The 26,813-nt window shown below is 45.6% G+C and overlaps 1 protein-coding gene across 7 annotated transcripts in view; it reads left to right on the forward strand.

Moving 5' to 3' along the window:
- The window catches only part of LOC125700672 (CREB binding protein), an 80,163-nt gene that overhangs the window by 4,611 nt on the left and 48,739 nt on the right, over positions 1-26,813 (forward strand). For 6 of the 7 annotated variants that reach the window (XM_048961729.1, XM_048961731.1, XM_048961728.1 and 3 more), the window contains exons 2-3: positions 4,119-4,831; positions 19,917-20,093. In XM_048961729.1, coding sequence (XP_048817686.1) covers positions 4,119-4,831; positions 19,917-20,093 — 890 coding nt within the window. The remainder of the gene's footprint in view (positions 1-4,118; positions 4,832-19,916; positions 20,094-26,813) is intronic. The other variant, XM_048961733.1, reaches the window with a different exon arrangement.

Raw genomic sequence — 26,813 nt, forward strand, 5'->3', positions numbered from 1 at the left:
GTTTGAAACTACTTTACCTTGTTCATGAAATGAGCTGGGTTCTAAGCTGATAGTGTCCCTTCTGGTTAGTGGACCAAGCAGATCCAATTTAGGAACTTACCACCGCGTTGCTTCTTGTCTGTGCCCTACGTGGCATTCAGTTGTGGAGAAGTATTTGGCTGTAAATCCTTCCCCCTTCCAGCCTTTTGGGCTTCTTTACCTGCCCCACATACCCCACTGCTGTCTGTCCCAGCCTGGTGGCTGAACACCAGCTTGGGCACATCAGATTGGTGTATGTTTGCCTCATCAGGTGAGGGCATTAATGGAAAACTTCCTTACTGGAAATCTTTTTTTTTTTTCCCAAAAAAAGGTATTTTTAATTGCTCTTAGAACTTCAAATGTGCTGGCTATTGTGAAACAATAAATCACAGAATCTTTGCCTGTTGAAATGGGGTGGGTTGGGTGTGGGAGCCTGCCCCAAACAGTGTGCCCATTGAGCAGGGTACCTGCCAGGGGCCTGCAGAGCCGCTGAGCCCTGAACTGTTGGGGCTTTGTCTGCTGGGGTCTGAAAGCAGCCTCACAAAACAAACCCAGGCTCGTTGCAATGTAACAGCTCAGCTGGCATGGAAGGAACGGCGTGGTGAGAATACAGCCTGCCTGCCGGGACCTGCATGCAGCTTCAGCCGTGGCCCCGTGCATGGGAAGGTGCCCTGTCACGTTGCAAACAGTAGTCATGCCACAAAGCTGAGACTGGATTGAAGCAGCTGACCACCTGCTTTAATGTCTTCCACATACCAGGCAGAGAGCAGGGAAGGGAATACTTCAGGATGTGCCACCTCTCCAGACAGCTGAGGGGGCAGCGTGACTTTGAAAGGATAGGAAAGAATCTGGTAACAGTTGCAAGTAGTTGTATGGATGGCGGTGTTCTACCTGAGAGTGTGACAGTTCTGAAAACATCTGGGAGGAAACTTGTTTTATTTTTGTAGCGGTTGCTGGAAGTGCTGTCCAGGAAAGTAAAGCAACATTGCAGCCGTGAGTCTGAAATCAGGAGAGAGTGCGTCTCAAGCGTGTTATCTCCTGTGTGCAAATGGATGCTCAGAGAGCAGTGAATTCTCAGCTTGGAAAAGGAGGCCTTTGGGAAAAGTGGCAGAGTTTGAATTGCTCGGTGCTTCTCCCTCCCTCCTGACGGACGAGGTTTGGTTCTGTGTCGGGGGAGACCTTCTGCCTTTGTGCTGGAGGTCATTGCTCATTTGGCTGCTGCAGAAATGGGTTGTGTTCTGTTAGGACAGATTTTTGTGTGCATAGACACACATACCTGTAACTGCCAAGACAGTCTCGTGTCTTCATAGATTGGTGGACATGCTTAGGTGGGCTTTTGTTTTCTGTCGTATAACTGCTGTAAAATACACCTCGTGTTGATGTAACATGTGCAGTTCTGATTGCAGTATAAAAGCAGAATGCTTAATTCCTGCCTGAACATCTGAACAGTGAGTTTTTACACAGCTGCCATGCAAAGCTGTTTACCTGTTCTGTGTTTTCCTGCTGGCAGAGCAGTAAACTTTCCGTGCCTGACATGAATGTACAGACTTCTTACAGGAGCTGAAGAGGGGCGGGATGTGTCGGGATTTAAGAGGCGGTATTCCCAAATGCTTTCTTCACTCTTCTCATAAGCTGCAAAAACATTTCCAGCCCTTGGCTCTGACTGCATGGTGAAGCGTCCAGGCAGCAGGACGAAAAAAAAACCACTAGGATGCTGGAGCGCAGTGTTCAGTTTGGAAGTGGGACTGGAAAAAAACTTTCTGCTTCCTTTTTTTTTTTTTTTTTTTTTTTTTTTTTTTTTAGCTATAGCAATGTCTTCACATCTTGTTTCTTGTCTCCCCCAGCCATACATACTCACGCACCACCTTTTGCTCCTGAAGCACGAGCAGTTTTACTGCAGCAGTGTAAGGATGCTGCAGTGGGGGGTTTACACAGGTTCCCTGGAGAAGTGAGGCGAGCCTCAAGGTACCCAGATCCTCAGTGCTGTGTCTCCATCCATGGAGCTGCTCTGCAGAGCCCCTGTGGGGACAGCCCAGGCAGAGCCACTGGGAGTGGGTGCTGGGGCTTGGAGAGACAGCTGTGGGGGGAGAGCTTGACATGAGTTTGGCTTGTAAGAAGAAAGGTCGATAAAATGCACTGCAAGAGGCACAAACTGCAGTGTAAGTAGCGTCACAGGCTTGTGTGTGAAAGAGGGGGAGAGGTGGTGAAGTGATCACCAAGAGATGCAGTGCTCCAGGAGCTCCTGTGAAAGGCAGGTGGAAAAGGAGACCTGAATGAGTCGAGGGTTACTTCCATAAGAAAAGGAAGATGAATACTTCAGCGCACAAAATTGGCTTCAGAAAATGTTGGCTTACTGCTTCCCTGCTTGGAAGAGAGCAGGAGGGACAGCGTTGTGTTAGGGCTTATGGGCTTGGCACAGGGGCAGGGCTGTGAAGGACGTGCTGCTCAGGAGAGGCAGGGGTCGAGCCTGGGTGCGCCTTTCTGTGATGGTTAATGTCACTCTGTGGTCGTTTTGCAGCACAGCTAAACGCTTGTTCTCCAGGATGAACTGAAAATTTGAGTGCTGATGGCCTGCACTGTGTTTCAATGGACTGAAAGTTTATAGTAGGGCATCCTGGCTTCTTCGTACAGGTTAAATGTGCTGCAAGTTTTGCTGTTTCAGTTCCTAAATGCACGTGGGGTGTTCTTAGGGCAGTTCTGCAGCCTGAGCCATGCACTGATTGCTCGTGGTGGAGCACCGAGTTGAACTTTAAGATTATACAGCATTAGGGATTCCTGTCTTTAGAAAATAACTCCTGTTTACTCTAACCTGGGAGTGTTTTGATTTAGTTTTGCTGTGACGGATGAGGATTGCTCAGGGCTGGCTTTGGAGAGGCATACAGTCCTTCATACAGTCCTGTTAGATAATAGTAATGAGTGGTTGCTTTAGAACCACTGTCCTCAGATTGGGAAGCTTTGCAGAGATGTTCTGTGTTTGAACTGATGAGCTGGGGTAGTCTGCTTGTGTGTTTCCTTTCTTAATATGGATGTACACACTTCTTATGTCTACAAATATGTAGTAAGTACCTTCATACCAATCAAATAACTTCACATTTTAGTTGCATACTGAAATAACATCATTGCACAGACACTGCTGACAATGTGCAGTAAAACATTTTGGTGAACTTGAGCTGCTTGTTTTAAATAAATGAAAACAACTGAGTTGTGTGGTGTGTGTTTGGGTATTTTCACTTCGGGTGTTGCAGCATGGCAAAGCAGCTCCTTCAAGGGCTGTAATGAAGACTTGATTGATTTATTTTGCCCATCTGGAGCATATGTGGATTACCTCTGTCAATACGGGATATGATAAATGAGGGATGGGCACTTAGAGAGCAATTTGAGTGATTGGAGCTGTTGAGGGTGTGAGAAGTGAGGCACTGTGAGAAGAACATGCTGAGCGTGTCATTCAGGAGCCTTTGAGATGTAGCACATCATAGTATATACAAACGAACAGAAAGAACTTAGCGACTGATATTGAACACGTTGATGTGTGAGGCTGGGATCAGCACTTCCAAGAGGCATAGTTCCCTTTGGTTAAGCTTTGAGGCCTCGCTGGAAGGTCATATGCAAACCCAAGTGGCAGTGTTGTGGTGGGATTTTGGGGTGGAATGCAGTGGCCTGGGATTACTCAGGAGGCTGGAGACGTGATGTAATAGCTGTTTGGAGAGCATAAGTCAATCAGAAAACCTCCCCTGATACTTCTGTATTGTTCTTTCAGCGTAGGCACAAGAGACTTGGCACTTGGGTAAGATGCCGCCACCTCAGTTTCTTAAGCATGGTAAAATGTTTCGCCAAGTTGTGCAATAAAACTAATACTTAATGACTTAAGTTTTACCCTTTATTTCTGCGTGTATGTAGTAAGTAGTACTGTCTGCTTTCTGAAGGGCCCTGGACTTCTTGTCATGGGAGCACTCACTCGCTTGCCGACAGCATTGATTGTCTTGGGTGAAGATATTCCTCAATGCACAGCTGTTTCAGACCAGTACAAAGTACTGTAGATGAATGTTTTAGTCACTTACTTGTTATGTTTTCCTTACTTGTGTTTCTGTTTTAACTTGCAGATTTTGGATCTTTGTTTGACTTGGAAAATGATCTTCCTGATGAGCTGATCCCCAATGGCGAGTTGGGCCTTTTGAATAGCAGTGGGAACCTCGTTCCAGATGCAGCTTCCAAACACAAACAACTTTCTGAACTTCTAAGGGGAGGCAGCGGCTCTTCCTTAAACCCAGGAATTGGAAATGTGAACTCAAACAGCCCTGTCCAGCAGGGAGTCGGGAGTCAAGTGCAGGGGCAGCCGAACAGTGCGAGCATCGGCAACCTGGGTGCTATGGGTAAGAGCCCATTAAACCAGGGAGACTCTTCTGCTTCAGGCCTGGCAAAGCAAGTTGCCAGCACCTCTGGACCTACCACACCTGCATCACAAACACTGAACTCTCAAGCACAAAAACAAGTGGGGATGGTGACGAGCAGCCCTGCAACATCACAGACTGGACCTGGAATATGTATGAATACTAATTTCAGTCAGACACACCAGAGCCTTCTCAACAGTAATTCTGGTCACAGTTTAATGAATCAGCCTCAGCAAGGACAAGGGCAGGTAATGAATGGATCTCTTGGGGCAGCTGGAAGAGGAAGGGGAGCAGGAATGCAATATTCTGCCCCTGCCATGCAGGGGAATGCAGGCAGTGTGCTGGCAGAGACTTTAACCCAAGTGTCTCCACAGATGGCTGGTCACACCGGGCTGAACACAGCACAGACAGGAGCAATTACAAAAGTATGTACACAATTTAACGTATTCCGTGTTTTGCACTTGCATTTTTCCCACTCAGGTGTTTTGAAAAATTAGTAGCCCATTTTTGAGGAGCAGAACTAAAAAATGTGCTTTCTTGAGTCTGCAGTTACCGGTTTCGGAGAGCAGTGGTATGAAATATTGAAGCTGGTTTTGTCGTGTGATCAGCAGTGCGATCGTGTGAAAACACATCCTGAGAGTTAAACGTTGGATTTTGTCTTAGCAGTGTGGATTAGAAAAGAACAGCTTAAATTTGCAAAAAAAGGGGACAAGTAATTATTTCTGTGCAGGATCTCGTTATATCTGCCAGACAGCAATGTGCTCTAAAGCAGTGTGAGATCTTAGAGTTCGAAGAGGGAGAGGTATAGCACTTAGGGCTGCTGTCAGTAGCTGTGCACTGAATGTTTTTCACATACAGGAGCACTAATCTGGAAACATGAAATTTTACATGGGTTGCAAAGCTAATCTGAATTCTACAAAAGGGAGGGACAGTATTGGCAAGAAGCAACTTAGTGGCCTTTGCAGGCTGGGGCAGGGAGTGTGCATACCTGTGGAAGCTTCTACCTGTGTCTTGGGGCACTGCTGTGGTCCCTGCTTGATACAGTCATTGCTTTTTAGCCCTTGACATCACTGGTCTAAGCTCAGAGATGTGATTAGAGGTGAAGAGTGCTGCTCCTTCTGTCTCAGCTGGGTAGCACTGGGCCTCATCTCTGGTGTGGCGTTGGTGCAGCTCCTCCCTTGGATTCTGATGGTGAAATATTCTGTTATTGGGAAGGAATTCCATCTCTAATCTTTCATCCATCCGCACACCACTCGTCACTGTAATTTATTGGTGTGCGTGTGTTAATTCATTGTGTTAAGAATTCTGGAAAAAATTGCACTGCCTGACAAAAGAAAGCCCAGTTGGGAATGGTGTTTTCTTAAGAAATATGGATGGTGGAGTACTGGGTGGTTTGTTTGGTTCTCAAACATAAAAGTACAAAGAGCATTCTGATGCCACCAAAAGGGATCCCGCTGCTGAAGGCAGAGATGCTTGTGATCTGAGTGAAGGTCAGAGCACAGAAAAATGAGTGCATCCGTTTCCAGCCCCAAATCAGTTAATTTGGCCATGGGGAGGGATTGGGCTGAACAGAAAGAAAGGAGCTGCTTGCTTCTTTTTTCTTTTTTTTTTTTTTATTTTAACCTTATCTCTTTTTCCCATAAATTTATGGAGCAGATTTTCCCTAGCCACAACATAGTTGTGTGGTTAAGCTACTGATTTTTGATGCAAACTAATCCAAGTTGAATTACGCAGGAGCAAAGGGTCTTGCCTGAGGTTTTATCTGACCAAGTATGAAACTGATGGGAGAGGTTCTGTGGTCCCATGGTTTCTTGTAAGCCTGTCCACTCCTGGTAAGGAATAGGCCAGTGCAAATGTATGGACGTGAGCCATAGTCTGGAGCCAGCTGCAAGTGGGATGCTGGAGCTGAGAAGATGATCTGGGTGTTCTCAGCATTAGTTCAAGGAGTAAGTTAGATTGAGCAAGAATTACTTTGGAAAAGAGTAGTGAGAAAATCCCTGGTCCTTACATCATCGGCTTCTCCTGCTGTGTAGTGCATTTCCGAACGTCTTGCTCCCTGGATTTCCATCTCACAAACAGAGGTGTTCTCCATTTTTTTTGGTTTTGTTGTTTCCTTTTTGGAATAGGCATTTCAGTTTGGCATCCTACTGCAGTCTCTTCCCATCGCTGAGTCTGTTATCCTAGTAGGGTCCTAACGGTGATGTGTGTCAGCCAGTTGTGATGAAGGCTTTCAAGGAATGTAAATAAACAGTTCAGCAGGTTTGTCTGTTCTTCTGAAACTGATGTTTCTGTTGAAAAGATTGTGTGAGTTATTTACAGATACACCAGATTAGTATAGCAAGGATCTGAATGCTCTATTGGCCATAACTGCGGTTTGTGGGTTTATATGGAGTGCTTGCCTTGTGATTTTGACCTGAGATGTTACGGAAGCCTCTGAGGAAAGCTGTGTACACTGCTGTGTCTTTCTTCATGCAAGCCATTGCCAGACTCCTTTCCTGGAACAGTTTTGCTTCTAACTGTGGGACATGGACAGTGCTGCAAGGATAGTTTTCATTTGGGCTGAAGTTCTTTAAGAAATCTGATGAAAAGATCGGAAGGATTCTTCTTTTCTGAACAAATATCATGGGGTGGGGGGTAGAGGAACAGGTTGTTTAGTCACAGTCATTTCCAGCACTGGTGAAATTGTTCCTTTTTGTTGTAATCGCTTTTGCAAAGTCCATTAGGTCTAGAAAACGTGTTCAGACCATCTAGAGAATCATCTTAAGTTAGGGGTGGTGTGGAAGATTGAAGGTTGTCGGCTTTGGAACGTCTTATGTAGCAACAAAGCTCAGCAGATGGTTTATTGCTTCCCTAGAAACCAGCGCTTCGTTGCAGACGTGCTCTGTGCCTCACGCTCTTCTGTTGCCATCATCATTGAGTTCATCGTTATAAAATGAGGGAGATTCAATCTCTGTGTGGTTCCTGGTGGCTGGCACTGGAGCTGGAAGTTGTTCTTAGAGGTTGGATGTCACACAGCCTCTTGCTGTGGTGCGTTCCTTTCTTCCTATTGCTGCTGTGAAAGCTCTGGGAAGGTTTCCTTTTATTCTGCGTGGATCTCAGCACTACTAAACCTACGTTGAGATTGGTTTCCTTTGCAGGTTGGTCTGATTTTTGGGGCTCTGTATGGTGTGCATGGATGTCACTGTTTGGTCAGATCTTAGTCTGAGCCTGTAAGCACATCAATCACGGGAAAATGGTTGGTTGTGTTTTCCTTGCTTGTGTGCAGTGTGTTTAAGCCCCATTGCCTCTGGGAATCTGGCACGTGTAATAGAGTTCTGGTACCCAAATCTTAGCGTTTCAAAACGGCACTAATGGGCAAAAACCAGATCTAGTGTGCTAGATTTCTCTATGAATTCAGTGTAGTCTTGCCTCTTAACTTTATTGACCTAATTAATTCATGTTCTTCGTGGCTTTAACTTTATTTTAATCAAAATAGCCGCATGGCGTTGCACTTTGCAGCAGAATTTTGAGATGAAAGAGTAGGAGGAGCTCAGCACACAGTCACATCCCTTGTAATGTCTGCCAACAGGACAACCGGTTGTGTCATGGTTTGGTGCTGAGCTGTGTAAAAACTGGATTCTGCTCTTTGCTGTTTCCAGGCTGTGTGTGTATGTGTGTGTTCTTTGGAGCAGTGCACAGTCACGGTTTTGCTCCCTGTAGTTTGCTGAGCAGTGGTTTGCTGTTGGATAGTAATCTTCAGGACATCTAATGGTGCAGTGAACTTCTCTGAAGAACAAGAGCAAGACTTCTGTATGCGTCCTAATGTTTGACTCTGTGTTTTGAGGAATCTGAGGTAAGGCAAATAAGAGGGAAAAAAAGATTTGAAGAGATTAGCTGGCTGCTGTTGCTGAGTAGCAGATTGAGATGCACTCGCTGATTGTGAATTAAGTCAGCCGAAGACGTTCACATTCCGTGGTCGCCGTGTTTGTTTTCGCAGCCTGCTGCTGCCGTTTGTTTCTCTGGTGACTCTCAATCTGTCTGGATCTGCCTGAATTGTTTTACCATGACTTGCGCTTAATTTGCAGCTTATCCTCGACGTTGTCCATAGCAGGCTGCCAAGCAGGCTGGCTGCAAGCAGAGCCCCTGGCAAGCACGAGTAGCCACGCGAGCCGCATCCCACCCAGCCCTGCTGCTGTGTGCTCACCGACTGGACCAGCTGCTCGGCTCCCTAGTCAATATTGTGATGACCAAAGCAGTGTTTTTATGGTTTTTTTTTACAGTGCCTTTATTGTAGTACAAGCAGGAGGAGGATATAAATATATAGAAGTGCCTAACAGCAAAACTCACCCATAGTAAAATGAAGATATCTGTAACGCAGCTCTGGTTTGAAACATGGCCATGTAAAGCGGTGCTTGGTGGGTGACTTGGCACTTGATACACCAGATTTGGTAACTTAAAATGCTCTCTTGCCACAGCAGTCACTCCTGGCACCTGGAATCGAGTTGTTTCCTATTTCTAGTACGCGAGCTAAATTGCCTTTGCAGTTGTGCAATGTCATTGAAGATCCTTGAAGCGATAGCTGCTTGGCTTCTGCCTGCTTCTTACGCTCACGCCGGTACCCGTGCTGTGTCTGACTAATGCTGCAGGCTGAAAGAATGTGCGAAACGGAGCAGTCAGCCTTCATGGGAAACCACAGCTTGGTTTCCTCTGCTCTGCTTCCAGCTCGGGCTGGAGGAGCCGGTCTGCATCAAGTCATCCAGCTGACGAAAATGAAATATTTCGGTGTCTTCTTAGAGCGGAGTTGTGCTGCTGTGTTCTGCTGCAGTAACGCAGCACTGACATTAAGGATCTTGCCACCAACTCTCAGTCACTTAGGTTAGCGTTATGTAGTGCTTCTGTTTCTGGTGTTGGAGTTGAGTTCGTTTCTCAGTAGTGTATGTGAAGGAGGACTTTGGTAGTAAAATCAAGAGAGCCACCAGTTCTTTGGAACCCACAGACTAAAAGTGATATTGTCTCCAAAGCTTTATGAAGATGACAAACCTTCAGATCCTCATTATGATTTCTTTCTGATTTTTAGGCTGATTCCACGTCTCTTCTTGCTGCTGCGTTTCAATTTGTTTTTTCTAATGCACAGAGATAAGATTCTCTGAGAGAGGGCAGCCTGCCTATTGATGTGTGCCTGTGTAGAGGTTGCAGGTTGCTTCTTGCAGAAGGAATTGTCTGTTCTGTAGTAATTCTTCTAATAAATCCCAATTGTACATACAGATCCTGTTGCGCAGGAGCATTTTTGGTGACGAGATCTCTTAAGAGGTCTGAAAACCTTCTCCTTATGTCATAATGCACTTATCATTTGTGTGTGACAGTGAGCTGTGATGGCACTGTGAATCGCATGGTCGTAAGTATGTAGAGAAATGTGTCAAAGAGCCTGTGGTATGGCCTGGGAACTATATGCTGGTGTCCTTTTTTCTTAGAAACAAAGAGAAGGGAAGAAACTTTGCAAATGACATGTATGGTATGGCATACTGTGGCAGGAAGGTGTGCCTGTTTGGGGAGTTGCTGCAGCTGCAGGAGGGAGCAGTGTGCCATGCTTACTGCTTGTGTTGTCAGTGTTCCTGTGTAATCCCAGTTGTGGTTTTGAGATTGGAAATAGTTGGTAGAATTGAGATTTAGATGGATGAGGATTTGGGTGTTTTTTCTGGAAGTTGTGCTACTTAGAAGAGCTGCCTGGGACCAGCACCTGGAAACGTGTGCTGCTCTGCGTGCTGGTGCTGCTTCAGGCCCAGAGCCGTAGTTGCACTGAACCGCATTTTTTCTTTGCTGAGCACATGTATGTGCTTTAGCTGTGCCACATACAGTGCCACAGCATGAACTGGTTTGCAGTGAATCGTAATGGAGGCAAGGCACACTAAATATTGGGGCTCACTGACAGAAAGATCCCTGTGTGAAGCAGAGGAGCTCTCAGAACAGCTGCAGCCCAGTGCAGGCCCGGCCGTATCCTGTCCTTCTCAAACAGGCCTTAAACACAAACAAACTAGAACAAATGCCCTTTGAAACTTTTGGCAATTAGGATAAATGAAATAACCCCTTTACAGTGAGAGGATCTTTGTACCCTGGAAGGGCTGGAGAACTCAGCAAGACTAACGCTGGGGTTCTGTGCTGTGTGCCCAAGCGCGCGGCTGGTGCTGAGCCCTTTGTTCTGAGCATCCTCCTGCTTCATTGCAAGCCCTGTCTGCAGCCCTGGGCTGTTCTCACCACCCTGCTTAAACACATGCATTCCACATGACCGTCACATCTTCACCTGGCTTTAAAACATCCTGAGAGCTCTGGGCTGCTTCACGTGAGTTGTGAAGTCCTCTGAGAGGAGCATTCCGGAGCTCTCAGGGCAGCTCTGCATGCTGTGTGGTGTTTCCAAATAAACACAGTTGGATCTTAAAATTACTGCTTGCAAATTATTTCAATGGTATAAAATATTTATATTTAGGTTTCTCTCTGGTTACTGTTAATGTCACGCTATGATATTTAAGCTAAGTGGTTGTTTTCAGTAAACCATATTGACTCTTTTTTGTGTATGCATTGTAACCTGGAGTGGAAACTTGTTCCTTGTCGGTTTGATTTCTGTTTTCCTCTGGTTCTGGGTTGAAATACAATAATTACCTATGTCTTTTAGAAGCACTGTGGTTTTTTTTCCTTCATTGTAACCAATTTCCTGCAGGATTTGTGTCTGCTGAGGAGCTCACGTAGGGAAGGAAAGGAAGCTGAGCTCCTCTCCTCACGGTGTTTGAGACACTCTGTAGGGCTGCTGGTGCCTTTTTCTGATTGGAAGCCATGAAAGCTCTTGTAGTGATTAGAATGCGTGGTCACTTGCTGCTAATTGTTCATTAAAGCTTAGAGTTCTTATTTGCTGAGGTTACAGCACTCAGTGAGCCTTCGGAGCTGTGCTTTCCTGATGTACAGCAATGATGCTCAGTGCAGAAATGGCTTTAGTTCTTCCTGTGGTGTATCCCATTTTATCAACCTGTGCTGGCCTTCTCAGAAGGAAGTCTAAAAGTGTTTTATGCATGCATGCATACAGACTAAGCGTGTTTTGTTGGTTTTTGTGTTTTTTTGTTTTTTTTTGAAAGTGTCAACTTGAACACATTAAATGCTTTTTTTTCTCTGTATAGACATCCCTAAAGAGCACTTCTCCACAAAATTCTGACCTTTCTATGTCAGTAATAATGCTGGAATATTTGTAGGTTTTTAAGACATTTTGTTGCCTTGCAATGCTTAAATTTGTCTTTCACCTCTGAGAAGTTCTTGGAAGAGGTTAAGTCGTACTACAAGTGGCAATAAAGCACCTGGCTTCCTCGTAATGGTATTTCTTAGACTTCAGTTCTGGCTCTACTCAGTTTTTCCTGCTATAATAACAGGTGCTGCAAATGACAATGGTTCCTGCATCTGCGGGGTTTGCTGTTTTGGGTTTGTTTTTTCTGTTTTTTTGTTTGTTTGGTTTTTTGTTTTTTGTTTTTTTACATTTCTTTGGTACTGAAGAGAAGATGCTGTAGAACCTCATGGATCTGTTTCTGGGCTTTCATTAGAGCAGCCTGTGAGCAAGGGCAGCGGAGGTGGCACAAGACAGGCATCTTTTGGGTGCTGCTAGGCAGCTTACAATGGAATTCTCAGAACTAATTCTTGAACAGTTAAAAATTATGTTCCTGTGTATTTATTTAAGGCATCCTTGTTGTTAATTGACTTTAAAAGTGAGTATTTTTGAAGTGCTGTTCTTGTCAACCTGCCATGTTGGTGGGGGTGAGGCGCGCTCCTCCAGTGCAGGCAGTGGCCTTGTCTCCATTCTTGCACTCAAACTGAATTCCTTTTCTTTTTTTTGGTGTTGCCGTTGGCTCTTTGCCACAAAATGATTAATTTTTTCCTTGCTTCTCCATCTGTCCCTCTGGCATTTACATTGCAAGCACCATGGTGACTTTCTTTTGGAACGTGTTCCTATAGGATAAAACAGCAATTAGTAAAGGCTGACATCATTTTTGTCAGCAAACAGATAGAAGATGGTGCCAGCGTAGTAAAGAAAGCCTGTCCTTCCCTCCTCACCAGCGTGCACAAATCCCCACCGGACCTCTCTGTCATGCTTCCCTGGTAGCCATGATCAGCCAGGTGGACCTTGCCTCGCACCATAGCTTTGTGTTTCATTCCAGAGGGAGATAAGAGTCCAAAGTGCGGGGCTGCAGCTCGCAGGCACCAGGAGGGATTGGCTGCAGGGGCCGAGCCGGGAGCTGGCGGCTGTCCTGCTGGCTGGGGCGCTGCGGATGGCAGCACGGAGCTGGGGCTGCCTGCCTCCCACTGGGTGACCGCTGGAAGGCAGGAGGGCACCATGCACAGCTCTGTCCTGCTGCTGACTAACAGTGCTGAAAGCGGCTGCTGTCAGCCTGCATTCCTGGTGCTCCTCCATTACGTTACGACACATTGCTCCTGCGTTGCCAGTGCTTTGCGTGCTGCCAGTTATCATTGGTGAGCACCAGGACACCTCAGTGCTCCATTTCCTTACCTTTCTGTCAAAGTGAGGAAAATCGTAGGTAAGCTAAAATGATTTAAACAAAGCAAGGTGATATTGTTTCTGGGAGCAAAAAGGCATCAGTGGGTGGGAAGGGAGAAGGGGGTCACAGTGCTGAGCTTTGTAAGCATCTGTTGAAAGCCCACGTTTTAAGCACATTCAGTGATGGCAAAGAACCTGAAGGCTCAGTGCAATGGTAGTGTGTTAAGAGACTGGTTTTGGTGATGCCACCTACAGGAGGGTGGGATAAAGAGTATGCAGGTGTGTGACCTGGTGGCAGCAGGCACAGGAGCTCGGACCATCCCTGCTCCTGTGGCAACTGCCAGCAGCAGAGCTCAGGGCAGAAGTGCTCAGCTGTTCCTCTGTGTGAAATTGTTCCTTGCATGCCAAGCCCAAAGGATGCTTTTTGAATCTCTGGGTCAAAATACGAAGTGCAGGATTCTTATGTCATGCTAGTTGTTTCTTCAAAAAAATACAAGGGAAAAATAACATCCCCTGTATGCCTGTGATGTAATAGGGGATTTTGGATGAGGCGTGTGAGATGCTGAGCAGCAGTGGCTGTGAAAGATTTGGTTCATTTTCTCTGAGATGCTCATATGTGATGCACGGCTGTTCAGTCAACCTAAGGCTCTTGATTATGGCGTAACCTTAAAGCTGTAGATTAAACGTTCAGAAAACTGAATCATCATTCACAAGTAGCTCTTGAAAGGTGGAAACACTTATTATCTGCTTAGCATTTAGCATAGTGTTTCACGTCAGGTTCTTCCAGGGATAAATAGGAGGAAACAGGGGGAGCATCTCTCCTTGCAGATGCACAAGATGTAGGGGAAAGCAGTGACAGCTCTGTCTTCCTGGAGCCATTCCTGCTGCTGAACACACAGTTCTCATGTGCCCCGCTTGGTGACACTGCCCTTAGTTTGTGACCTGGCCTCTTGTCAAACCAGGTCACATCTAGGATGCCCGATTTCCCTCTACACTCCTTAATTCTGACATATATGTTCTATTTGCAGGCATAATAATGTAAATGATTAATCTGAGCTTAGAGATCATTTGTAGCTTTTGTCTCACAGACTAAATTCAGAGAGATATAAGGATGGTGCTGGTTGCTAAAAGGCATCTTTGTCTTCCTGCTGCAGCTGTTCTGTCAGAGTGAGAGGTACAGGAGCAAATTGGCAGAATAGAGACTCTCCCATTCTTCTTTTCCTATTGCCAAGAACACAGGCAGACCAGACCTAAGTGTGGTGTGGGCTGAGTGCCTTCATGCTGCTACTATACGGGCCCGAGTCCTTCCTGATCCCCTGCATGCACCATCATGCTCCCTGCCCCATCCTCACGTTACCTCTGTGCTGTGCTGGCAGCACTAAGGGGGCTCATTCAGCGCCTGCAGACACTGCCTGGTGAGCACTGGGGGAAGTGGCAGAATCTTTGTGCCTTCTCTTCGTGGTGATGCTGATCGGAGCACCGTAGCTCACCTGTCCATCTGTTTACGCAGCAAGCTTAGGAAATCAATTTTATCTGTAAGGCCTTTAACAAAAATGGGTCAAATTGGTGAATTCCAAAGCGGTGAGTGAAGCATGGATTTGGGGAAGGGGAGGAGCAGGGGCCCTGGCCGGCCTCACAGCAGTCAGTGTGGAGAAGCTGCTTTCCTGCTGCTGGGCTGAGTGAGCGCATGCATGAAAGTCAGCTCCATGGGCCGCCCTGCTGCTGGGAGGAGCAGTGCCTTGAAGCTGAGCTTAGCCACCTCTGTTCTGTGGAGCAGAGGATGGTGCTCTGCTGTGGTGCAGCTTTGGGTTTCTGTTCTGCAGCGCTGCTCTCCTGGGCTTTGGTGGTTAGTGGAGGTGGCAGTATGGTCACGTTCTTACATTGTTTTTGCTTGCCAGGACGTTTTCTTCTCACCTTTCTGCATTGTGTCTAGGCGAGCAGAACAGAACTTCTAATTCCCTTTCTATCAGTAGGTCCCACATTATAAAGAACTGAGCATATAACAACAGCGATACAAAATCCCACCTTTCACTGAAAGCTGTGTGGCTTGTGGCAGCTAATCCCTGTTTTTAAGTAGAAAAATTTCTTAAAAGGTCTGCATAATCTTCAGAGTTTCAGTGGTGTTTGGTCATTTACCCTTTCTCTTATTTTTGGTTGGAAGGACCTCACATTTTGCCTGTTGATGTGTGTTTGCTAGGTGGTACATATTTATACCTTTCTATTCCCAGAATTGGTACTTTAGGATCATTACTTGATGTTATAAGCTAATTAATAAGCTTAAATAATAAGCTAACTAAATTAGGCTGTTAGACTGCAATTAGACTACGTATTGTAGCCAGGCCTATTAGTCCTTTGAATACTTCTTGAGGCCTTTCAGAATCCTGTCATTTTCGTGTAGCCTTTGTGAGGAGTTGATGCAGCCTGACTGTTGCTGCTGCACAAGTGTTCTGGTCAGGCCGGGAGCACAGGGATGTCACTGTGTGCTCCACCAGCCTTCTTGTCATCCCCCTGCTGTCACACTGACAGCTCACGTGTGCAGCTGGAGTCCTTTGCAGCTTTACTTTCAGAGCCGGTCCAACCAAACCCTCCAGCTGACTTCCTTTCTTTCTCAGACTGTTTTCTAGATAAAAATCAAGAAGATACTACATTATAAGTTAATGATAACTTTAATTTTAGTTTACTGGATTACATCATAATGAGATTATTTCAGCCAAGCGTATTTTCCACTGAACCCAAATTGCTTTGAGTTCTTTGAGGTTTTTTTTTCCATGCCAACCTTTCTGTGTTTTTTCTGATGTCAAGTTAGGCTGTGTCTGGTTGGGTTTCTTGTTTTTTCTTACTACTGGACCACCGTAACCTTCTTCCATTCTTGTGCAGAAGAGTCAGAGATTCAGAACTTAATGAAAGTTTGAAATTATTCCAACTTAGAAGCTTTTCTTTAATTATCTGGCAGGACCAATAATTAAAGAAATAGCTGTAAGTGGGCAACAGTGGTGCAAGATACAAAAGCAGGAGTGTTGTCAGAGGTAGGTGCTGCTGCTTGGCACATCTCTTGTGGTGTGCAAATGAGGATGGCTTTCTCTCTTGCAGGAAAGCTAACAGCAACTTCTGTCTGTCCTGCCAGAGCTTTTGTGAAGTTTGGAAGCCCTGGTGTGAAAGATGGGTTAGGGGTGGCAGAAGAGAGAGCACAGTTCTTCCCTAAGGAAAAAGGGTAGTGAGGAGCAGAACTTTATATATAGCTCTGTAGTTTATGATAGCATGTTGGAGGGGAAATTTAAGTAGTAATAGAATACAAAAAAAAAAAGCAGAAAACACATGGATTTTGACTAGGAAATTGTGCTTATAACTGTGAATGGATTTTGCAGCATGTTGTATTGGTTGCATGTCTTGGAAGCCTCCGAGGAGTGAGTGGTAATGAAGTAACTGCCTGGATGAGAGCTGGCGGCAGAGGCAGAGGTGAGGGGACAGTTAATAAAAACTCGGAGTGGGAGGAAAGGATGGGATTTATTGATGGCCCAGACACTCAGATACAAAGGGGGAGGAACTCCTGGTGCTGGCGGGAGGAAATACTGTGGTTTGTCAGCAGTAATAAAGGGAGGAAGCGAGTAAGCTTTAAAAATAGAAGTGGCGCAGCATTCAGATGCAATCTGGTGCTGGTGTAGCTTGGAGTTAAGTTCCTGAGCGCGCGTTTCTGTCCCATCCACTCTGAGTATGCAGATTTGGTCTCAGACATCATCTGTGACAGCTCCAGGAACCAGAGGGAATGGAACTCAGTTCTGCTCTCGAAATAGCTATAAAGCAAAACAAGGAGAAGAACCCTCACCCGCTGCCCAGTGCATTGCAGCATGAGGTGTCCTTTGCTGTCCACGTTGGCCAAACACAGGCTTTACCTTTTTTCAGCTTGGAAGTTGGTGAATTCCTTGGTTTGTGTCAGTCAGGTGATATGCTCTGGTTTCCAACCCGTCCTCAGTAATAGGTCGCAGCATCTCAGGGAGTTTCCATAGTGATGAAAAAGGGGAGCAGAATCTGCCTGTCTTTCTGGGATAGCAAGGTTATCCAATTAAATGCAGCTTCCACCTTAAAGGAGAAGAGCATTTATCGTACTTTTGAGAAGAATGGGTTTTTAGTAGAAGTAATGTGTTTGGGATTGCCTGCGCTATGCTCGGTGCATCTGAGGCTCTTGCAGCCCTACGGGGTGGCTCTGCTGCCTGGCTTACCAGGCCCTCAGTGCTGCCTTAGCTTTATGGATGGCTGGGTTATCCGTGCACCTCCGTGTGAGCCAACACACCAGGACCAGAGTTGTTTGAGAAGCACAGACGCAGAGGCTCGCTGTCCCCCTCTCCTCCCTCATTTCCTGGGGCAGGGCAGGGTGCCGTGGCACTGTGTGCCTTCTGGTGCTTTTGCTGTGAGCTGCTGCTTTCGCTTTGCAGAACAAATGAGCAGTGTGAAACCCTGGCTGCACGTGTGCAGTTGTACGGCTGTGTTTGCTTGCTGTCTGTGAGATTTCAACTAACTGCTGCTGCTCTAGATAGAACTCATGTTGGGTTTGTTAACTGGGAAGTGCCAGCTGATGCCTGGCCGTGTTTTCACTGCCTGTTACAGAGAGGATCTGACTCTTCCTTTTCCTGTGCCGAGCTGCTGCCCAGCTGTTTGCTGGGGAGGTTGCAGCTGCACTGTGTGCCCTGCTCCTCCTCCAGTGGTTCTGAAGTGCTGGGAGCTGATGCTCTTTGGCAGCTGCTTTTGCTAGAGCTCCTCCTCCATCGTGGCCTCAGCTGAATGCTGTTACAGACAGGTGGGAGTTTGTTCTCGTGTTGTGCACTTCTCCTGGTCTCCTTTGAGAAGCTCAGCTCCTCCCACGTGAAATGGGATTGAAAAGTGTCACAGCTGGTGAGCCTGGGAACATCTGTGAGTTCTAATGAACTTGTCTGGTGCGTGGTCTCATGGCTTTTGTCTCCATATTTACTTCATGGATTGCCACATAAGAGTTTCCACTCCTGAGATACCTTTTTTAATTGGAGTGTTGAGGCAGTAGTGCTCAGAAGCGAAGTTAAGGTGAAAGGGGATGTCTGACGATGTGCAATGTTATCAGATAGGTACATTAGTTTTAGGCTGGTGTAACTGTAGCCATGGGTTCCCTTCCTTGTGCAGGAGTCTGCTCCCAGCTCAGGCTGAATGAGCAGCAAGGAATGCCTTAGAATTGTGATCAGATATCTGTGCCTCAGCAATCAGCTAGAAAGGCAATTATTATCCTCGTTGTATTAAGCGCTCGATTTAGGTGACTTGAAGGGCTGCTTTGTTGCTGTTCTGCTTAGTTCTGATATGATTCATAACGAAATCTATTGAAAATGAAACATTACGAAATGGTAAAGCAAGGATGATGTTACCTGCTAGGGCTGCAAGGCCGCACAGCTTTGGGATAGTCTCAGTGGTTCAAATTTTAGCAAATTTAAAATGAAATGTTCTGTGCTCACCCAGAAGAACCTGGTAGGCTGTCAGGGTACAAGTGTGCAGCTCTGGGTATTGCACGGTCCTTTCTCGTACCTGGTGTGAAATAGTGGGCTGAGACAAGTGGGTATCTTTATTAAATGCTTTGCTATGAATACTTCAGAGACGGCCTTACTGGATAAATAGAAAAAATGAAAATGGCTTTGGACATGCAGCGGTGTGTTCCCAGCACCGATTTAACTTTCAGGTGATACTGCAGGCTGTCTGTACTTATGGCTCATTTGCAAGTCCAGAAAAGAAAACCGTTTGTATAGAAAGCAGGTGATACTGTCCAGGCTTCTGCTATAGGTACCTCAGTCAGAACGGTGGGTTTTTTTCAGAAGCACTTCTGTATTTCTGTTTTTGCACGTGTCGGGCTTTGCAGTGCCTTCAGTGTAAGAGCTGAGCTGGAATTGTGGTCTTTCCTGGTGCAAACGAAGCAGCAAGTGCTGTGCATCCTGACACCAGGCTTCAGGCCCGGGCCAAAGGGCAGTGCTGAGCTGTGTGTTGGACTCTGCCCCTGCTGTCAGAGCTGCTGGCGGTGCTGGGGCTGTGGGGCCGGCCTGCCTGCTGCCCCAGGAGCTGCCCTGGGAAGTGGGAGCGGATCAGAAGCGCAGCGTGTGGTGCATGGGAGGGCTGCGGAGGTCAAAGGGAGGGAGAAATGGGATTTAGCCTTTCAAACAAAGGCTTGCTTGGTTTCCGTTCAGGGCGCTCTGACAGGTGACAAAGTCATCCAGGGTTCTTCCCGATGTGAAGAACACACGCACGCTGTCTGCTCCACTCTCTACGCTGCGTTCCTTTGAGGGGTGGGAGCTCAGCTGCAGTCATTCCTGTCTTCTGGGGACCTTTTGTCCGCTGTGATACTGAGTGGCTCAGCTGATGGAGATGTCACCGCTTGGAGGCTGTTGCTGAGACAAAATGGCTCCTTGGGATGGACGCTGTTCTCCTTAGTGGTTCAGCACGAGCTGTATTTCAGCTTGCTGTTCCTCAGGGTCTGGGGGCTGTGAGCTGTGGAGGATATCAGCCATAGATGGCCTTTTGTTTAGACCTTTTCCCTCAACTGCTCAAACAAGCAGATAAGCATTTACTTGATAGCTCGGTGTGTTCCCTTCCCCTCTGCACACAAAGTCATGCTTTGTGCTCAGAATGCAGCAAAGTGCTTTTGAGGTTTGTGTGGTTTTCGAGAGTTGTTACAGCATTGGAAAAAGTAGGTTTTTTCCTCTATGCAGATTGGGAGGAGTAATCTTACTGTCTCCTTTGCATTTGTACAGTGTTTTTGTTAGTTAAATTGCATATCTTCAGATGCACGCAGGGAGATTGCATAAAGCCAAATGTTGATATATCTTTTAAAATTATTGTTATTTATTTAAAGTTTTGAAGTTGAAAATCTAATTTTGAACAATTTAAACCAGAATTTGGCCTTTGTGGATACAAAAATGAGTATTTGACATGTTGGTTTTTTTTTTTTTTTAATGTTCCTTCAGAATCTATAAAGTTACAATAATGTCATTCTTTTGCAGATGGGAATGGCAGGTAACACCAGCCCCTTTGGGCAGCCTTTCAGTCAAACTGGAGGGCAACAGATGGGAGCAACGGGGGTGAATCCTCAGTTACCAAACAAGCCGGGCATGGCCAACAGTTTGTCTGCCTTCCCTGCTGACATCAAGAGTACTCCAGTCACCAGTGTGCCCAATATGGTGAGTTGTACCTTACTGCTTCCCTCAGTGGCTGTGTCCTCGTTGTACATCCTGAATTCTGGGGTGTAATGGCTTCTGCAGCATTATGGACATGGTCACTTAAACACAGGTTGCCCCTACAGTTCTTCACTGCTGCTCTGTGGAGCACATGGGAAGTTTGTCTGTTTTCCTATTGTAAGTTAATTTCCAAAGCAAACACTGTGTTTTGTTATGAGATTGCATTACATCCTTTCATTTTGTTTGGTGTGTTTGTTTCCAAACTGGATGAAAACTGTTTCCCTGCAAGTACTGCTTGTAGGTTTAAATTCCTCAATCAATTAAAATGTGTGCTGGTTACACCATGAACTTCTCTGGAAGCCAAATAGTGGCTTTCATATCCTTTCAGTCTGTATTATAGTAAGCACACTGCACGCTTTTCAATTTATATTGTGCATGACTTGCAGCACCCAAGCGTATGAAGGTAGTTATTAGGATATCTTGCCCAAGTTTGTAGTATCCTGTTTACTAGAGTTTGCTTTATAAAACAAAATTAAATACTCCCATTTGTCTCAGTATGTCTGTGTATTAATCAAACTGCTTGTGTTGTTTCTATGGAAACTCTGGCTTGTTGCATTTTATATTCTTAAACATGGTAGCAGTTACTATAGAAACTCGTAAAACCTTCCATAAGATGCAAATTGCTTATTTTTTAATCTAACTCGAAAACCAGCTATTTTTTGGCACAAGCCATGCTTGATCTTCTACCAGTGAATTTGCTACCTGCCTGCAGCTGCTAAGGCGATTTATGAGCAGGAATGCATGTGGTAAACTTCTTTTCTCCTGAATTTTAGAGGAGCAGTTCCTAATTCTCCTTCAGCTGCACTGTAACATCTTGGTGTAATTCATCATCTGTAATTTACTGCTTCTGATTATGGAAAGGAGCTGCCAACTAGAATTGAGATGAGTTCAGAGTGCCACTTGCACTCGTACGGAATGTTTGTAGAAGACAAAGAGCTGCATGCTCTAATGATGTTGTTTTAAAAATATTTTAAGTTAGGATCAAGTGCAAAGCAAATGAATTACTCCCTGATTCGGCAGAGAATCTGAAGTTCTGCCCAGAGTTTGGTATCTGAGTGGTTGGATGGTTCTGAAGCCTGCTTGTGTGCTCTTTTGAACAGCTGGTTCTGGGGAAACCTTATTCCTAATGCACACCCATCTTGGCCCAGGGGAAGTGGCAGATACTCAGACGAAGTGAAGGAAAGGCAGTTGCCATCGAGGCTCTCTACTGATGGGGGAGGAAGTAAAAGAAGAAACTTTGCTTCCTTTCTCCCTCTTTTACCAAGAGACAGAGGGAAATGGAGGAAACTTTTTTAGTATTTTCAGTTGCATTTTTTCTTTAAAATGTCGAAAATACGAGATTTCCAAGGGAGCAAACAAAACCATCTTGGGTGTCAAAAAGCTTCGTATGTCCAATCTCTTTCCTCCTCTGTCCAGTATGGAGAGAGAGAGAGAGAGAGCCATTGTGGCTGAGCAGTCCCAGCCCCACTTACTGGTGGCACAGGCTCAGAGCTTGTTCCTCATGGGGGTGGAACTTTCAGCTTAAAATACCAGAAGTTTCCATCTGAATGTTTTATTGTAAAGCCAAGAATTTAAAACAAATAAATGCCAGACACGTTAAAATTTAACCTTTCCTTGGCAGCAGTGTAACTGTTTGGTCATGGTGCACACATGGCCATATGCTGTTCCTTCCAAGGGCCGTTGTGTTACTCAGCATACAGTAGGAGCGGTGCAGCACCCCATCTTCTCGCTGCAATCCCCTTGCTTTGTCACTTCTGTTTAAAGGACCTCCAGTTTTTTTTAATTGACAGGAACTGTTATCTTGCCAACCAGCTCCCTGTGCTGCCCTTATCTTAAAGGGCCCCCACAATAATATCCTGTGTGAGAAACAATCCCATGTGAATGAAACCACTGGTTATATATGGCGTGTCTGGGTTGAGAAACCAGATTCCAGCAGGCATTAAATAGTTTGATTACCAACAAGAGCGTGTGAATCAGAGAGAGGAGTTATGGAATGGTGAAGCTTTGCTCTGTGACCTAACTCTGAGCCCTGAGAAGCACATTTGGTATAATCTCTTTAATTAGGAAAGAAGTAACAAACCTTACGGTATTAAAATGATTAAGAGGTCAGCTTTAAGGTATTCATATTCAGTGCCAGCAGGGTGGATTGGGTGTTCTTGTTTTTTGTTTTCTTGGTTGTGGGGCCAAACAGTATAGTAGTGGATCTGGGATTGTGTCAGTTTTTCTTATGGGCTGATTGCCTGGATTTTTTTTACTGAATTGATGGCCCATTTTACCAGGTAAGGGACAAAAAAAAATCAACGTATAGAACAGCTCCTGAAGTTCCAAAACTCCCAACTTACATTTTCATTGCATGTTTCTGACTTTTGGAAGCTTCCTGGAGTGGGCAGCTGTAGTTACTGCTCTGTCAGGCTGCTGGAAGAACGCTCAGGCTCCTTACAGGATGTGCAGCTTGAAGGCTTGAGCAGATGGCTCATTTCCAAAGAAAACAACAAATGGAGATTGTGTAACTAACTTGTTTGATACCGGCTTGGCCATACTTGGCTGCAGTGAAGGCGATCCAGGCTTTCTGGATGGAGGAAGTGAGCCATGCCTGCACTTGGTACAGCCTGCTGTTTGCAGGGTGCTCGAGCTCTGGGGCACACAGTCAGTGAGGGGAGCCCTGCTGGGCTCTCCCATCGAATTGGCTGCAGTTCTGCAGTGTGTGCAGCATGGTGTATTCCAGGGCAGCTTCCTCATGGCCATCACAGTGAATCTGGTGTTTTGTTGAGGGTTAGAGGTGCAGTGGATGAAGTTTGGCTGCCACCAGCGTGGTTTCACCGTTACCCTCCTGACCAGCAGATGGAGTTGAGAGAATATTACTTTTTGAAAGCTAACAAAATAATGTATCCTCAGTTCTCTACTTAGAATTTGAGCAGCTTGTCTTCTGTTGCTCTTTTTTTCCTGATCTCTTATTGGGCTGCATGCCTTGAATGTTGGGTTGAGTTCTCAGTTCTGTTTTTTTTTGTGTCCTTTGGATTTCTTTGTTAATGGTTTTGATCAGAGGAGAGGAAAACAAGGGTCTTTAGCGAAGATGGGGATGAGGGTGTAATAGATGTCTTGCTGTGGGCCTGCTAAATAGAGGAAGAAAGCTTTTAGGCTCCAAAGCCAGGTTTAATTAACACAAGTGGAGCTATGGGATCTCCTAGCTCTTGTACCATCTGTAGGTACAATGCCTGGCTGACAAAGAGCTGAAGAGGAGGAGAAGCATGGCGGAGAACATCCAGTGCCACCCCTGTGCTGTTCCACCAGATGAGGTGATCAGAACTTTGATGAACGTAGCTTTCCTTCACTTAATGACTTCTCTTTCATCTGCTGTCCATGGACTTGCTACTTGGGGGTGTAATATTAATCACTCCTCAGTTTGTTTTATCACCCAGTGAAGCCTGTATAAATCCTTCTTAAAATCTTGTTCAGGTCACTGCCTGGCTGTAAGAGCTGGACTTTGCAAATTTTTGTGTGTGTTTTTTTCCTTTTTTGTTGCTTTGAAACACGTATTTGATGTGCACTTCTTGCCATTTGCTCTTCAAACAGCTTGCAGGGACGAGGAAATAAAACTCCAAAAGTGAACCCATATGACAGACATTGATTCCCAGCACACTCAACTGCATAACAGTGTGGTACTTCCTGCTTTTGGAAGAAAACTCTCTCGGGGGTTAAAAGCCACTGAGGACAAACTGTTCAGGTTCCTTCTGTGGCAGGACTGTAGGAGCCTTCTCGTTTCTGTGGCTACTATGAGGTCTTAAAAGGCTCATTCCCCAGTACCAGCTTCAGAGGTGGAAGTTGGCTGGTGTAAAGTTGAAAGATGGAAATCTTGCTCTTCACTCTTGACATGAAAGCCCTGCCTCCAGCCACAGCACTGCTAAAGCTGTTAAAATAGAGAAATAAGTATTGGATTCCAAACACACTGATCATATTAGGGTGCATCGTGTCGGCTTTGGGTGTGGGAGCTGAGAAGTGGCATCCTGCCTCTCTTCTCACTTGCAAGCTGCATTGCAGGCTCTCAGGTTCGGTCTGTTGGCAGGCTGACGTGCCACCAAAGCTGACATCCTCACAGAGAAGACAACTACTTTGTGAGGCTGTGTTTGGTTCGGGTTCTCTTTCAGGTATGCTTTGCCTTTGTCTCTGTGACATGTGAGCAGAGGTGGAACGCAGCCTTGCTTCCTGCAGACACTGTGAGGCTTGGTGTTTTTAAAGGCTTAATTGATAGAATGCACATGTGGATCGCATGTAACAAAGCTTTTGTGAATGGTAAATAACCACCTTTTCTTAGCCCTGGATATCCACAAACTGAGAGATTCCCAACTATAAAGTGCTAACTGATTTGCTGGTGTCTTCTGGTTAGGGCAGTGAAAGGTCTGCAGAGCAAATTGTGTCAATCCAAATGGGCATCTGCTGTGACTGCACCTCCTTTATCATCTCACTCTGGACTCACTTTGACCACAAACTTGTCTTAAAGAACTAACAGACTTTTTTTTAATGCAGAATTTAGTCTAACAGAGTGATGGTGGGAAGTAGTTTTCTAGTAGTTATCAGGGAGAAGGGTAGAGCATGTGTATAAGAAGAATTTATGGAAGTCTATTGTAAAAATTCAATGCTATATGAAAGTGTGACTGACAGACACTGACTTATGAGTGAAGCTGTTTACCTGTTGAGAGGTTGCCAGTGCTACTGAAATCAGTGCTGGCTTTTCTCAGAGGGATAGTAGCTGGTGCTTGATATCAAGAAAGGGTGTTGATGCTTCTGAATACAAGCTTACCAAAACTCAGAGGGTTAGTGGTCATCTTGGTGAGGCTGCCAGGGCACTTTCCATCCTTCCACATCCGTGAACATGAGATACCTGTGTGCCTGCACTACCCAGAAGCACAGGCTCTTTCTGCTCCTTGGGGCAGGCACAGGGCAGTGCTATCTTGCAGAATGTAGAGCTTCCATAATTTTAAATGGTTTTAATCATTACTGTATGCTACAGAAGGGTCACATTACTGTGTTTCTAGAAATCTGGTCAACAAAGCTTTTGTCAGTCAGAGGCTGTTGGCAGATTTTCAGTTACTGATATGTTTGATTTGTGGTGGAGATCAGCAAGGTGGCAAGAGAAACAAAACTGTCTCCTGCCTGCACATCTGAGAGCTGAAGCACTGCAGGAGCAGCAGCGCCTGAATTTCCTGCTTGGTCAAGAGGGGTGTTTGTTATTTGGGTGAACAGTGTGAAGGCTCCTGCTTGTTCTGCAGGGTCTGTGTCCTTTGGGGGTAACTTCCTGGCATCTCCCATTTTGCACTGGTCCTGCAGATTGCCATTCTTGAAAGGCAAAAGGGAAGAGACCAACTTGCTCAAGCAGCCATGCATTGGAAGTGAGATGGTAAAGAAATCACGGTATTTGCAGTGTAGGACTCAGCAGGGTTGGAATAGTGACTGACAGAACCCTGTTGAGTTTCAGTAGTACTCCGTGTTCTGTGGTTGTTCCTATCTGCAGACGTTCTCAGCTTGATCAAGATTGCTTGTTCTTCTCTGCTCAGAAAACCCCTTTGGCTCTGGGCGTTGTGTTGGTGCTGACAAAGCAGTGATGGTGCCTGTTAGCTGGTAGAGCTGTAACAGAAGTTGGATTTTGGCTAGGGAAACAATTCTTCGACTGGGATGAAAACATCACTTCCAACAGGATTTTCTTTGGCACGGTCTCGTATTTTTCTGCAGATTGGCTGAACTAATTATTTCCTATTTGTGACCTACAGACTGTTTCAGCAAAACCTGTCTGCTCACATGCATTTGTTCACAGCAGAAACTGAAGGCTTAAAAATTAGATCTGCGTGCCCCAGGAGCGTCAGCAGATTGCTTTGCCTCGGCCTCTTTTTTTTTCTTACTGTATTTTCCGGGGAGTCCTACCAGAAAAATGTTTCTCAAAGGTCAGAAGTAGGAGGGCTGCTGACGGCGTGTTCTGTCATGTAAGGCTGATTTCTCTGGTAGGAAGCAGGCTTTGGTCAGTAGCTGTGTAGAAAGCGCTGAAGTGTTTCACCTGCTGCCTTCTCAGTGTAATCCTGTAGTTATTTTGTACTTGTGTGTTTTAAACAGCAGCTTTTCTTAGGTAGCTTGGGAATTGGTGAAGTCTTTTTTCTGGTAACCTGATTTTAAAACATTCTGGTAACAACATGTAATCAAGGTGTTCCTTGGTGTAGTTCTGTCTTTATCCATGAGATTAACTCAGGCTCTGAGTCGTAAAGGTTTAAGCATTTCTGTCATATCTGCTGCTCCTAGTGAAGCTATTGCAGGTGAGTGGGTTCAGTGTAGTGGAATAATCTCTGGGATAAGAACATCCTAAAGATAGGGTTTCTGCATCTGTTGTCCTTCAGAAGGTAGGTAATTTAGAAACTCCCAAGTGTGTGCTGAAGGAAGGACGTGTCGAGGAAGCATTGCCAGTCCTTTAGGAGCCGTGTCGTGGGCTTAAGATCTGAGTGTGTGTGTGCTGGATCTGTCAGGCAGGACGTGAGCATTGCTGCAGAAGTGTGGCTGTGAGGAATGGATGCTAGATATAGAAAGCAGCAGAGTCGAAGAGCTGACACAACCTAGCATTGCTCCGTAGTAAACTCTAGAGCACTTGGGGAGACGTAATGCAGTCCAGATTTAGTTGACCCT

The sequence above is a fragment of the Lagopus muta genome, chromosome 15 (genome assembly GCF_023343835.1).
Source record: "Lagopus muta isolate bLagMut1 chromosome 15, bLagMut1 primary, whole genome shotgun sequence".
NCBI lineage: Eukaryota > Metazoa > Chordata > Aves > Galliformes > Phasianidae > Lagopus > Lagopus muta.